At 42.8% G+C, this 13603-nt stretch overlaps 1 protein-coding gene across 1 annotated transcript in view; it reads left to right on the plus strand.

Annotated features, from left to right (window-relative positions):
* Positions 1-13603, plus strand: part of DDX10 (DEAD-box helicase 10) — a 211051-nt gene that overhangs the window by 56713 nt on the left and 140735 nt on the right. The window contains exon 13 of the mRNA XM_066620001.1: positions 5138-5543. Coding sequence (XP_066476098.1) covers positions 5138-5543 — 406 coding nt within the window. The remainder of the gene's footprint in view (positions 1-5137; positions 5544-13603) is intronic.

Here is a 13603-nt window from a genome sequence, read left to right on the forward strand (position 1 = left end):
CCTTATAGGAATGTCTGTCCTTCAGTCCTGCAGCCATTTCCAGGTGCCATGAGGAAATGTTGACTTGCTGTGGCAGTCTAGTGTCCAGCATTATTGAACCCTGCTGTAGTAATTCAGATGTAGATTGGTACTTGTATGTGCAGATTATACTTAACTATGGCTCATGAGGTACCGTAGGTAACTGGCCCCCTGAGCTTTCACTTTTTATCTGGCTATACCAGTGCTTCAGAACTCTTTTAGGACCAGGACCCACATTTTTTTAAATCACAATCGATCACAATCCACTAGACAAAAAGAGAGAGTAATGTTATTTACTAATAAGAATTAATAGTAATCATGATTCTGTGCTCCCAAGGCTGCTAGAGACCTTACATATAGTATGAGTCTGTAAACATTTGCTAGACACTTCCTAGAAATGGAGTTCAAAGACTGTTCCCCAAAACATGTAGAGTCACTCCAAAGTACCCAGAAGCCTGAACTGGAGAGCAAGATGTGCAGCTAGGGACTTCCAGGCTGGACAAAAGGCTGAAACTGGGTTCACACATGATCTATGGCATGCCAATTACTAGAGAAAATTGGAAAATGTGACATTTTAATTTGGGGGTATGAAGATTACCTCATACCACAGGTTAGTATTTCAGCTAACAATTTTCTTCTATAAATCAGGCAAGGGTTCTTGCAAGGTTTTTGTTTCAAAAACATTTTGTGACCCACCAAAAATCAACTTGCGAGCCCCTGGCAGGTCCCAAAGTCCTGGTATGTCTGTGTTTCCAAATTGAGATCCATTCTGAGGACTTGTCTAGGTTAGTTTCCAGTTTCCTGACCTGTTTTAGAGGAAAAGCGTGTAATGGAATCATTTGTTTTGTGAGGGGTGCCCCAAAAGGGGGGCTCTCTTGGGGTCACCTGGCGGGGTGCCAAGGGTCAGCTGGATGGTCTCTTGGGACCCTGGGTGGGGTGTCAACATCCCTGGGGTTCCTTGCATTGGAAGCCTCAGACCAAGCCAGGGGGAGGGGTTGACGACAACCTTGTCCTCCCTGGAGGAAGGACCTGAGGACCTTGGTCTTCAGGCAGGAGCTCCAGCCTTCTGCCTTCCCTCTCCAGAACTGCCTGTCATCACAGGCTTCCCTGCTTTTAACCTCCCCAGCCACACCCTCATCTCTTCCCCTTCTTCCCTCTCTAGGCTTAAAGGCTCCCTGACCCTAGCCTGCTTCTCTCCTCTCTAGTGGTTACTGGTGATCCTGCCCTGCTCACTCCTCTGGTCAGGTGAGCTCTGGGGGGGCAGTCTCTCCCACCCAGCTGCCCTGCATCTTGCCTGGTCAGCTGGAGAGGCAGTGGTGGCTCTGTGGCTAGGCAGTTCTGCCCCTGGCCTGCAACCAGGTAAGGCAAGGTCAGACAAGGGCTCGACCCCTGACAGTTTGAACAGGATTAAAATGTTCTTGAAGATAAAATTGTGCTTCTTTTACTGTAGCACACCTTAGAGCCTTTGTAACAGAGCAAATCCAAATTTCCTAGCAATTGCAGAGGTTTGAAGGTGCTCAGTTGTCCTTTTCTGCAAGGCTTTATCGAAATTGCTTTCTCCTTTGCCTTGTCAGCATATGTGGTGTTAAAGCAAAAGCCCACTTTCAACTTTAAGCTCTACAGTTCAATCCCTGAATACTAATGGGAATCTTAACTGTAGTATTGCTATGAATAAGTTTGCAACCTGGCCTTTAACAAAATTTTGGAGGGTCGAAATAATTTCGGCCTTTAATGAATAACTTTAATGAATGTGTGTTCCCAGTTTTAAGGCAGAGTGATTGCAGGACTATGTCTCTGAACTGACAAGAAGAAATCACCTTGACCACCTTAGATGGCATTCCACAAATATCCAAGAAATGATTTCTCTAAACAGAAATGATTTCTATTTATAAACTGGATTAAAAAATTTTCTTTCAAAAAATTTACCTGTTTCCTGCCATTGAAATGCCAGGTAAAGATAATTAATATAGATTTATTTCTCCACCATAGGTGTGCCTATCTCTTTTGTAGATACAGTGCATGTCACCTCACTGCTGTGTGCAAGGCGGAACTCAGATGGCACAGGAAGTATGATAGAACTCATAAAATCATATTCCCCGTCTCGTCTCATCTCTCCCCCCCCCCCGGAAAATATCAATGGAACAAAATATTAGAGTTTATTGGGAGGAAGCAGGCTTCCCCTGCCACAGAATACTCTCTTTCCATGGAATTTCATCTCTCACTTCCAGGTGTCCTACACCCCTCTACCGCATAATTTGAGCACCTAGTATAAAATGTACCAGAGAGGAAAATGAGACACCTGGTCTTGAAAGAGGGTGCCTGAGGGGGGACATGATTGAGATGCAGTGGGCCTGTATTATCATGGCGGTTCCTTTCACAGAACCCTCATGGATAAGAAAAACCATGGGTGTTCAAACTTGTAGTTTTTGCCCCACCCAAACCCGACCGGAGATGGGTTCCAGATGGTCTTCCAAGGCCTGCAGAGGTAGTGTGCAACCACCCACTGTCTCTGTGGGCCTCAGAATGTCTGTTTCAGCAAAAAACAAAAACAAAAAAACACTACTTCTGGTTTCCCTTGGGAAACTGGAAGTGACATATTCATACGTTATAAAGCATTCTTGGTGCAGGTTTCCCCTTGTCTCCAGAGGGTCCAGGTCTGCCTGCCCGCAGGTTTGGGGGAACCTGTGGATAAAGGAAAATCCACGCATAACACAGGTGGACTATATATACAGTTATGCATAGGATGGATAGACTGGATTGAAGGGAGTTCTTTTCCCTCTCACACAACTCAAAAATCAGGAGACATCCACTAAAATTGAGTGGTAAGAGAGTGAGAACAGACAAAAGAAAATATTTATTTACCCAGTGTGTAATTAATCTGTGGAACTCCTTACCACAGGATGTGGTTGATGATGGCACCTGGCCTAGATGTCTTTGAAAGGGGATTGGACAGGTTTATGGAGGAGAAGTCATCACATGTTACAATCCAGTATCTATATGCAACCTCTGGTTTTTAGAGAGAGCTCATCTCCGAATGCCAGATGCGGTAACCAGGAGGCAGGTATCTTGTTGTCTTGTGTGCTCTCTGAGGCATCTGGTGGACTGCTATGAGGTAGTTCAGGAAGCTGAACTAGATGGGCCCACGGCCTGATCCAGCAAGGCTCTTCTTATGTTTTCAAAAAAAAAAATTCTGTCTAATTTTTCCATATATGTATACTCCTTGTTCCAAATTAATAAGCTTGGCCATTCTATTGAAAGTAACTGTGCCTTTAGCTTCTATTTGTCTACTTTTAACATATCTGTGTTAGGAGCTCTGCTTCCAATTTAAGCATTTTAAATTGAAATTTATAGCCTTGAATTGGTTTACTAAAGCTGAATTGCTGTTGTTACCTGTGTGTTTTCTGCCTCTTTTTTAAGGATATGGTAGGTCGCAGCTGTAATGATCTGTGCAGGGACCACGTACTCTTCTGCAGTAATTAATTTTAGAAGTTAGCCAAAAAGAAACCCACCCTTCTCTGGTAGATAAGTGCCTGACTAAATGGTTCAGAATTCTTCTCCTAGAAACCTAATTTTAAACTGCGTTCCATTTTCTGTTTGACGTGAAAGCTGCTTCCTGTTTTCCATCGTGTCCTACAAATTGAAATACTTCATTTGCCTAGTAGCACTCGAACATATTGTGTACAGAGCAAACGCAATTTTAGAGAGCGAGTAGCATTTGTAACTATTTGTATGGCTTTGCCACTAGAGGGGAATGGGAAGCTATGCTCCATTCTGGGAATCAGATTGTTAAGTCTTGATAAAAGATTTGGTTGTGACTTGTTTTTTTTTAATTTGAAAGGAAGATTTCAGGGAGAAACTTATGCCTAATTCCCAAAACCATCATGTGGGTTAGTTGCAGTTTAGGAAATCTGTCTGGAGCCGCCCAACAAGCCTCTCACCCATCTGTACATAGTTAGGAACCTTATTTGTTTGGTTCATCTGGTGTAACTTTCTGTGGTTTCTATGTCAGCTGCTGTGGTTGGCAACACATAAGCTGCTTTCAGTATTATGGAAAATGTAGGTGAGTGTTGCTTAATGATGGGGATGTGATCCCCATTGTTAAGTGACACCGTCGTTTATACCATGTCATCTTTTAAAAAGCTCTGTAGCCGAGGGGAGCTGTGCTTTCTTCACCCCTGGAGGCTTTTCTGAACCCCGCAGAGGCCACATGGGTCTGTGGGGCTCAAAATGGCCGATAAGGCAAAAAAAAAAAAAAGTGACTTCTGCTTTCCTGTGGGCTTATAGCATTCAGTTTAAGCAAGAAGAATTTTGCCCTAGTAGACTTTAAAATGGGTAAATGGGTGCCCAAGGGGTGGGTGGGTTTCAAACCCCCCCCCCATTAGCGTGTTTAAAGGCTTATCCCAGGCACGAAGTGTTTCTTAAACCAGGTTGCTATAAGCTTAGAAGCCACTTCCTGTTAACCTCAATTTAGTTATTTTCCAGTGATCAGGCTGCCAGGAGCCATGAAGTTCACTATGAGCTTCTAAGTTTATAGTGACCTGGTTTAAGCAAGACTTAGGGTAGGTCTTTAAACACACTATTGGGAGCATGGGGTGTGCGTGCGACCCCTGCGCCTGTGGATAAGTGAAATTGTGGCTACAGGACCTATGGATATGCCCCCCCCCCGTATTTTTATAAATAATAGTTGGGAGAGCTGTCTGCCAGCATGGAGGTTGGGAGACTTAACCCTTTTCTCCCTGCATTGCAGTACCAACAAGAATATCTCCATCTCCCTGAAGCTACGATATCCTACTATATAAGAAGTTGCTCTTGATGCCAATGGCAGCTTTCCTCTTGTGCTAAATAGCAGCAGTGGATGGTGTACTGCATCTGAATAGGGGCTGAGGTAGTGGAAAAGGTTCAAACCCTGCTTCCCCTCTCCAGGCCAGTCTGAATTGGGAAACTGTATGCCTGCTATGTACATTTTAAAAATCAAGCACATGATCCCCAGTTGTGCAATAGGCATATTGTGTAGTTTGGTCCTTAAATGATTAGGGGAAGGGGGTAATCACTGATCACCTTTGAAAGCCAAGGCAATGAGCCTACTCTTACCTGTTACGCCTTTCTCTGTTTTTGTTAGCTCTCTTGGACTTGCTGTGGCCCCGCGTGTAAGATTTCTTCAGAATGCCCAGAAGAAAAGGCTTGAGAATGAACTTGAAAAAGCAGGCCCTTCACAGGGGGCCAAGCAGTCTGAACATTTTCCTTCAAGCAGTGATGAGGTAGAGAGGTGCAGAGCACTCTTCAGTGAAACGATATTGTTGGAAGGAGAGGAGATAAAAGGGCCCTCCAGTAAAAAAAGTGAAGCTGAGGATGGTGCGTTGCAAGGGCAGCCTGAGACAGAAGAGGAGTCTGTAACAGGCAAGGGTTCAAAAGCTGAATGCATGCAGTTCTTTGAAGAGAACGATGACGATATGAAGGACCTTGATGTGCTGACTGTGAAACGGCGGAATGTCTTTGGCTTGGAATCAAGAGACAGTGCAGCCTTGGTAAGTGTTTTTTTTGTTTTTTGTTTTTTTTAAGTTGAAGAAAGAAAGAAAAAGAAGAAACCTGTTTTCTTTTGATTGGTGTATAACTTATACAGCAGAACTGGCCAAGGATAAGATCCTAACTGTAGCTGGGAGAGTTCTGCAGGAGCTTCTGAGTCTTACATTTTTTCAGAGACACACTCTTTCTTTTCTCACACGGAGTTGTGTGGTTGTTGCTTCTCCATGGAGCGAGCACGCGCATAGGGTGTGTGTTTAAGTTTATAGTGACCTGGTCTAAGTTTATAGTGACCTGGTTTAAGCAATGTGTGGATACAGCCCTATCTGTTTGTATTTCTCACCTGATTGGTGAGAAATTCAATTCTTGGCTGGTTGGGGCAGACCCATACAAATAGGTCTTGCCCTTATGGTTACTTAATTCACAGGCAGTGGTGTGTTGCCTCCCATGCCACTGGAGCATAGATGTCACCTACGGAACAGGCTTCCTAATTATAAGTTGAGAACAATGAGACTTTTCACCACTTTCCAAGAAGTAGCAATGATAAATCATTTTTTGCTTCCTTATTTAACTTCTACCTAGAGGCAATCCTTTATGCATTCTGCATGTAACCTTTCCCCCCTTGGAGAACCTCTCCATGATGAGCTGAATTTGGCAATCTGTATATATTATGCAGATTAATGTAATTTGCATATATTTACTTAATTGAGTTTGCTTGTGCCAGCCATGGAGAGGGGCAAAGGCCAATGTGGGATTGCTTACATACGCCCAAGCCAAATCTTCACTGCCTTAATAATCTTACTTATCTTGCTTCCACCCCCACCCATCTCAGATGAAAGCTGAGAATTTCAAGTTCTTCATAAATTTACAGTATAATTTTATTTACTGCTTAGAAGCTCAGGAAATATGCTACGTTGTAGTATAACCCCCAAATTCCAAAGCACTTGTCTCCACCCCCAAGTACGAGGTCCAGCTGCAACCTGAGTATAAGCAAAATCCTTTCTGTAATCCTTCCCAGTAATTAGGAAAATCTTGTTGGGTGCAGCCCATGCCACCCAACATTTAGACCCTAGTATGGCAATTCCCAGTACTCAAGAAATTGAGGCAGGGCGGGGGATCCAAACGGTGCCGAACTCTTCAGGAGTAGCATAAGAGATTGGCTGAATCAACCACTAGCTGAGGACAGCTGCCTATCAGAGTATGGGAAGGTCACCTGTCTCTCCAGAAGGCCAGTTTGCATTTCTGGAGCCTTACTCTTTGCTTGATGCAGAACATTTTCAGTTTAAATTCAGCCATGTCGGAATCTCTCACTCTGTTTTCAGCCATGTTCTTTGGTACACAGACACAGGGATGTGCAAAGACAAGCATAGTACGTTTATCTAACATCTCTTAAAATCAGAATCCAAACTGACTTGTGAAAACAGGTGCGTGTTCATGAGGGACTCAGTGGAGGGCTTAGTCCCAAGGCCCCCTAAAACCTGGTGCTGGCACAGCTCTCTCTGCTCCCCAATGGCCATAGCTGGGTGTATGAATTGTCACTGACTTCATCTGATGCTCTGAGGATATTTGATTGAAGTACTCTTGCTCTATCATTGGGAGATATTTTATGTGGGTTAATATTTTGATGTATGGCCATATATTCTGGTAGCGGGTTAGGTGACCTTTTGTCTCTTTCAACATTCTGATTCTGTGACATCATTAAAAGTGCTTTCTTTGCACTAATGTAACTCTTAAATCCTACACTTCATATTTATCAAGGCTTTCACTGTTGGGAAGCTGACCAATAACCCATGAATATGACTTGCTAAAACATAGTGTTAAAGGTTTATACTCCCATATTTCAGTGTTCTAATAGACATTTGGACCTTGGTATCTCTTTGTATTGTTTTAAAGAGAAGCTTTTGCTTTTATTTCATTAGGTAGTAATAGGCAGTGTGGATTGGATTTATGGGAGACAGGCAGCAGAAGTTATACTTATTCAGCTAGTGAGTCATTATTTCCTTTAGAAAATTTAAGTGGCGGTATATCTCACTGAGAACCCTGATCTGTTTTATGTGTTTGATGTGGATGTGTGTAGAATCATCTTTGCTCTAGCAGAATGGCTAAATTTAAATATAAAGAAATGTTATAGTATGTTGATAGGATTGAGGAGCGAGAGGGAGCAACTCATGTGGCTTATAGACATCCTGTGGGAAGATTTTCCTTAGATCAGTGTTTCTCAAACTTCCTGGGAGATTTACTCCCGGGGTAAGTCTTTGTGGGGGCGGGGGCAGAGGCAGCAAAGTGATCCCCGGGATCGTGCCCCTTTGGGGGAAGGGGGGGCTATTTTTCAACAAACCTTACATGCTCCCAGGGTCCAGGGGGTGTGGGGAGTCCTGCGGAGCACTTGCCGGGTTCCCCGCAGCTTCTAAACAGTGAAAGTTCCAAGTGCGACTAAACCGGAAGTGGAACTTAAAGGGAACGGGGCATCGTTACATGAACTGGTGGGTCGCGACCCACCAGTTTGAGAACCATTGCCTTAGATTCTGCAGTATGAATGATACAGTCACTTGAATACAGTCTCATAAGGTGTGCGTGACAAGAAAATGGAGGGTATGAATCTTGGGAAAACTTGTTCATCTTATTGAATTTAGAACCTCAAGGTAGGCTTGAAGGCTGTGTCTGTTCTAGGCCTATAGATGAATCACTATATGCTAAGACATATAGTGGTATAGCTTTGGTATAGGCCAGGCATGTCCAACTTCGAACAGGTCGTGATCTACTTTTTCCGGCCAAAATGCCAGTGATCTACCACCATGAAAATTAAGTTTCAGATTAGTTTCAAATTAAATTTTAACCCAATAAAGTTGGAGGATTCCCCCCCCCATTTTTAATGAACCTTCTGTCATTTACTTGGATGTGATCAGCTGTTAAGCAAATTAAGCAAAAACAAAACAAGAGAGACGAAGATCCAGTAAGAACTGCGAGGGGAAATGGAAAGTACATTTTTTCTTAAAGTTTTATTGAGTAATAAAATTTCCCCTGGGGGCTGGGGATAAGAATAGGCCCTTGGTTTGGCTGTACTTATCTTAAGAGGCGACTAAACAGCCACCGGGTAGATGGGACTCGTCAGCCTGGGAAGGCAGCTCATCTGAGAGAAGGAAAACTCTGATCCCAAACCTCCACTGCCTTGTGGCTACATCCAGTTGTGGAAAAGGCTTCAGGAGACAACCTCGAGGCAAAATCCGGAGCCGGAGTCCCTGAGGCAGTTCATGGCTGAACACAGTCACATTCTGGCAACTCCTGCGACGCCGCTGGAACCAACCGTATTGGCCTCTGCCTTTCCATTGGACCATTTCAGTGACGTGGAGAGGGGGGATTTGCTTCATGGGTAACAGCCTATCCTCCATACCTACTTGACCCAGGCTTCGCGCACTGGAGAGGACACTCTGTTCCAGAACCACCATTCAGAGCGTGACACCGTGGTCTTCCGAGACTGAAGGATGCCAACAACATATTGAGTAATAACTTTCTTTAACTGTCTTAATAACTTTCTTTAACTTTTATTGAGTAATTTGTGTTAAATTTAGGTTGAGTATTGATCCAGGCTGATCTTGCACAATCTTAATATTTTGCTCTTGCTCATTAGTGAGACATCTGAGCCTGCATTTCATCCACCAGCTTTTTGAAGTTGGGTGAATATTGCGTGAGGGCCAGTCTCAGGGAATCCTGGAGATGTTCATCTGTCATGTTGGAACATTGTGTACTCTTTGTCATTTTCAGATGGGAAAATGCAGATTCACGTAAATAAGTTGAACCGAAACAGGAGCGTACAGCTTCACTGCATCTTCTCAAGTTGGGAAATTTGTCTCTAGGCACTAGCTTCCAAAACGATTCTTGCTCAGCACGGGTCTTGAGAAAAATGTCATTTTTAAGGGTTAATATTTCGTTTTCAAGAGATGGCTTGTTCAATGAGCAATTTTTACTGATAGCAGCTGCAGTTTCTTTAATGTCCACATCTACTTTGAATGGGTATGACAAGTACTCCACAACTGTTCCAATTTTTTGGAAGTCACATAATCTATTTTCGAATTCCTGGATAACAGGACAGATTTCTGTCACATACTTCTTGTTCTGAAAAACAAAATTTGGATATTGTCCCAGATGGTTCTGCGTATTAGGAAAATGATCAAAAGTGCTGTTTGCAAGGTCAGTCATCATTAGCTCAAATTTGCTCTTGTAGGATGAAACTACTCATCATCTCGCCAATGCATTTGTTTTTAGCTTGTAGTTCAAGGTTCATATCACTTAGTTCGCCTGTAAAGTCAGTGAGAAATGCCAGATCACATAACCACCCCTCATCTTCCAACTTTGCTTGGTCATCTCCCCTCTCCAAAAAACTTCTTATTTCATTCAGCAAATCACAAAATCTTTGTAGAAATTTGTGCCTACTTAACCACCTTACATCTATGTGCAAAATTATTTCTGCTGCCCCTTCATCAAGAGTAGAATTGAAAAGCCGTCTTTGAAGTGATCTTCCACTAACTGAATTTACAATTTTGAAAGTGATGTCCATGTCAGTCTTTGTATTGAGTCTCTTGCTTGCCAAAACTTGCTGGTGAATGATGCAGTGGTAAGAAAGGAAATCTGGGAAGTCGTCATGCTGTCTACAGAGGGCTATGAAACCGTTAACCTCACCTGTCATTGCTCTTGCTCCATCAGTAGTGATGGAAACAAGTCTATGCAATGGAAGATTACACTTTGTCACAAAAGAATGGAAAGAACTGAATATTTCCTGACCGATAGTTCTCCCTTTTAAAGAAATCATTCCAAGAAGTTCTTCTTTAACACTGAAGTCTTCAAAAACCATCCGGATAAAGACTAGTAACTGGCTATGTCTCTTATGTCTGTAGATTCATCCAGTTGGAGTGAGAAAGCAACACAATTTGAAACATCCTCCAACAATTGTTCAGTTGTGTCTCCACACATCTTTTCTATTTGCCGCACGACGGTGTTTCCTGACAATTGTACATCTTGAATAGCAGCTATGATCTCTTTCTTATTTTTAAATCCTTCAAAAAGATTGTCAGCTGCTTCAAGAAAACAATCTTTTACAAATTCCTCTCCAGTGAAAGGTTTGCATTTCTTTGCGATCAGGTTGCTGACCTTGAAGGATGCTATGGTTACATTGACAGAATGTGACCTTGGCTTCGCCATCAACTGTTGCTGAGTAGCCAATTTCGATTTAAGTTCTTTGAGCTTCAGTTTGCGAATTTCACTTTTTGGTGGAAAATCAGCATCAAACTTATTGCTATGCAGAACCTTATAATGACGTTCCAGATTACCCTTTTTGGGCAAGGATACTGGGGCGTTATAAATTAGACAACAACACTTGTCTTTCACCTTGATGAAGAAGTAGTCCATTTCTCATTCATCATGAAAGTGGTAGGTTTTGCTCTTCTTTGGAACACTCATCTTCGTTATACTGGGGTGGCTGGATGTAAGAAGGCCAAATCTGCTAAGTTAGTATAAACACTGGTTGAATCTGGTCCGAAACTGTCACTGTCCCAAAGTATTAAAGATCAACAGGAACTGAAGACCTCTGGATGATGTGCAATACAAGGACTGGAGATGCCAAAACCACATGTGCAGTTCTAAAAGGAAAAATAAGAATTCATCATACTGGCACCAATAATCAAATACCACCAAACAATCATCAAAAAAACCTCAAACACCTGTCCAGCAAACCAGATAAAATCAGATACCGCCAAACAAGTTCAAATACCACCACACACAATCTAATAAATTCTGCACACAGTGTAGAATCAACTCAAAGGCAAGGTGAAATAAAATTGCAGTGTAGAATCAACGTAAAGGCTAGGCAAAATAAAATTGCAGAGGCAAGCAAAAGTCACAGTGGTTTGAACCAATTCGAAGGCAAGGCATAGGCAAGTTAGAACAGAATTGGAAAAGCCTGCCAAAATCACCAAATTCTTGACACTTTGTTGTGTCTGCCCAAAAATGTTTAATGAAAGTGAACTATAAAGCCACCAACGACCAGCACATGACACAACTAATATGGTAAGTGTATTCAGTTAAAGCCCAGGCGAATGGATATCGCCCGGTATATAACACACTTCTAAGGGGGTTGGGGCAGGAATGGGTGATTCTGAGAGGCAGAAGACCAGGTATGACGCCGGACCCGTGGTGTCTCGTCGCGGGGCACAGGCGGTGGCCCCCTGGGGTACCCACGAACTATTGGCACTAAAACAACAAGCACTCCCAATACACCCGCAGGCAAGATTCCCACAGGCAGGGAAAAAAGACAGGCAAAGGATCAGCAGCGGCGGCAAGCCCTCGGCAGACGACCTGCTGGCACGAGCTCTCTCCTAGCGACGGGGCGAGCTGCTGGAGAGATGGAGCCAAGTGGGGCTGGTGATCTACCTCTGACCCCTCCGCGATTTACAGGTAGATAGCGATCTACCTGTTGGACATGCCTGGTATAGGCCATATTTAGCCAGTTGCTTTTGGGCTTCACATCCCTTCCCTGCCCTGAATTTCCTTTCTGGAAGTATATTATGCACACTGTATGTCGATACTTGCTCAATCTTAACACCTCTATTTCCAGCTTTTAAAAAAGTCAGTTCCATCAACGTATACTTCTCTTACAATGACAACTCACTGAATACGTGTCATGAAAAGAACAAGCTGTTTAATTAATTCTGTGAGTTTTGCATGGTGTGTGTGGTTTTTAAAAAAAATAATCTATGAGAGTTGGGTTTGAAATTTGACATAGCTGTGGGTAATATGTGGGTTAATAGTTTGCCACAAAAAGGAATATTTTCAGAATTGTCTGGCTTCTTGTGGGTCTTGGAAGTCACTTGGAAAGACCTGTTATGTGTGTAATGTTCTTTGTAAGGAAGTCTGTAAGTGGATGGTTCAGTTATTAAGAACCCTTAAGATAGTCTGCAAAACGCAAAATTATATATTCATCTATACTTGAAACCTGTTAACAGCTAGGTTTTATGTATTTATGGTTTTGGAATTGTTAAATATTTACACAATATTAAATATATCAACCCATAGCAGTGTCTCACTGACTTCCTGAACATTACAGAGTAAGTCACAAGTAAAATAGAATGAAGTTTTAAGTTCCAATTCTAACTTGCACACCCCCAGCACTCCAGCCCCGCTGCAGGTGGTAGGTGTAAAAAATGTGCAGTAAGGCACTTCTCACCAGCCGGAGACACCCAGTACTGGCAGAGAGGCCAGCTGCAGTTGGTGGAGGTGAAAGTGGGTTGCAATAGCTATTTTTTTAGCTTTCCGGAGGCTTGAGGAGCCTGCAGAAGGGACTGGAAACAAACACCTCTATGTATTGGTGCTGGAACGCTGGGTAGGATTGGGTCCTGAGTATTATTATTCCCTTATTTGAGCTAGGGAGGTTATATTGAGGAGGAGTGACTTGCCCAAGACCACCCAGTGAGTTCATGGCAGAGATGAGTTTCGAACCAGGGAAGTCCTGATTTGCCATTCAGCCTCTTATTCACCATGCTATGTCTGCTCGGTTGGTGCATGATAATCCTAATAATGTTCCCAGGTTTTGCTTGTATCTGAAAGGGACTGCTTGCTTCTGTAGTGGATTTGTTTCAAGGACTTTTCTGTTGTATCACAGTGCTGACTGATTTCATTTTCCTGTAATAAAGGATATGTGATTACTTAAAACTGCACTGTCCAAGTCTATCACAAATTGGAGTTTATAGAAGGTATGTGACTTTCTTAGAACTACTTTTCCATGTTATTGAATGTTGACTTAATGTAAGTTGACAGCTAAGGTAGGAACACATATGGGGAAAGACAGTTCAAATGAAATGAACTATTCTATTAGCAGTAAAGCCTTAGGTTGTCTTTTTTACATTTCTCTGAAGTTCCATGTTCCCTTTTCCCCTATTCTTTTATATCTTGCCTCCCTATTTTTGAAATGACAGATACAAAGTAGGAATAGAGCTCTGCGCTTAGTGTGCAGATAATGAGACCTTAAGATGATGGAAGGTTCTGGAATAGGATTTCAAGCTCCAAGAGTGTCTGA

The sequence above is a fragment of the Tiliqua scincoides genome, chromosome 3, assembly GCF_035046505.1.
Source record: "Tiliqua scincoides isolate rTilSci1 chromosome 3, rTilSci1.hap2, whole genome shotgun sequence".
In the NCBI taxonomy this organism is placed as follows: Eukaryota; Metazoa; Chordata; class Lepidosauria; order Squamata; family Scincidae; genus Tiliqua; species Tiliqua scincoides.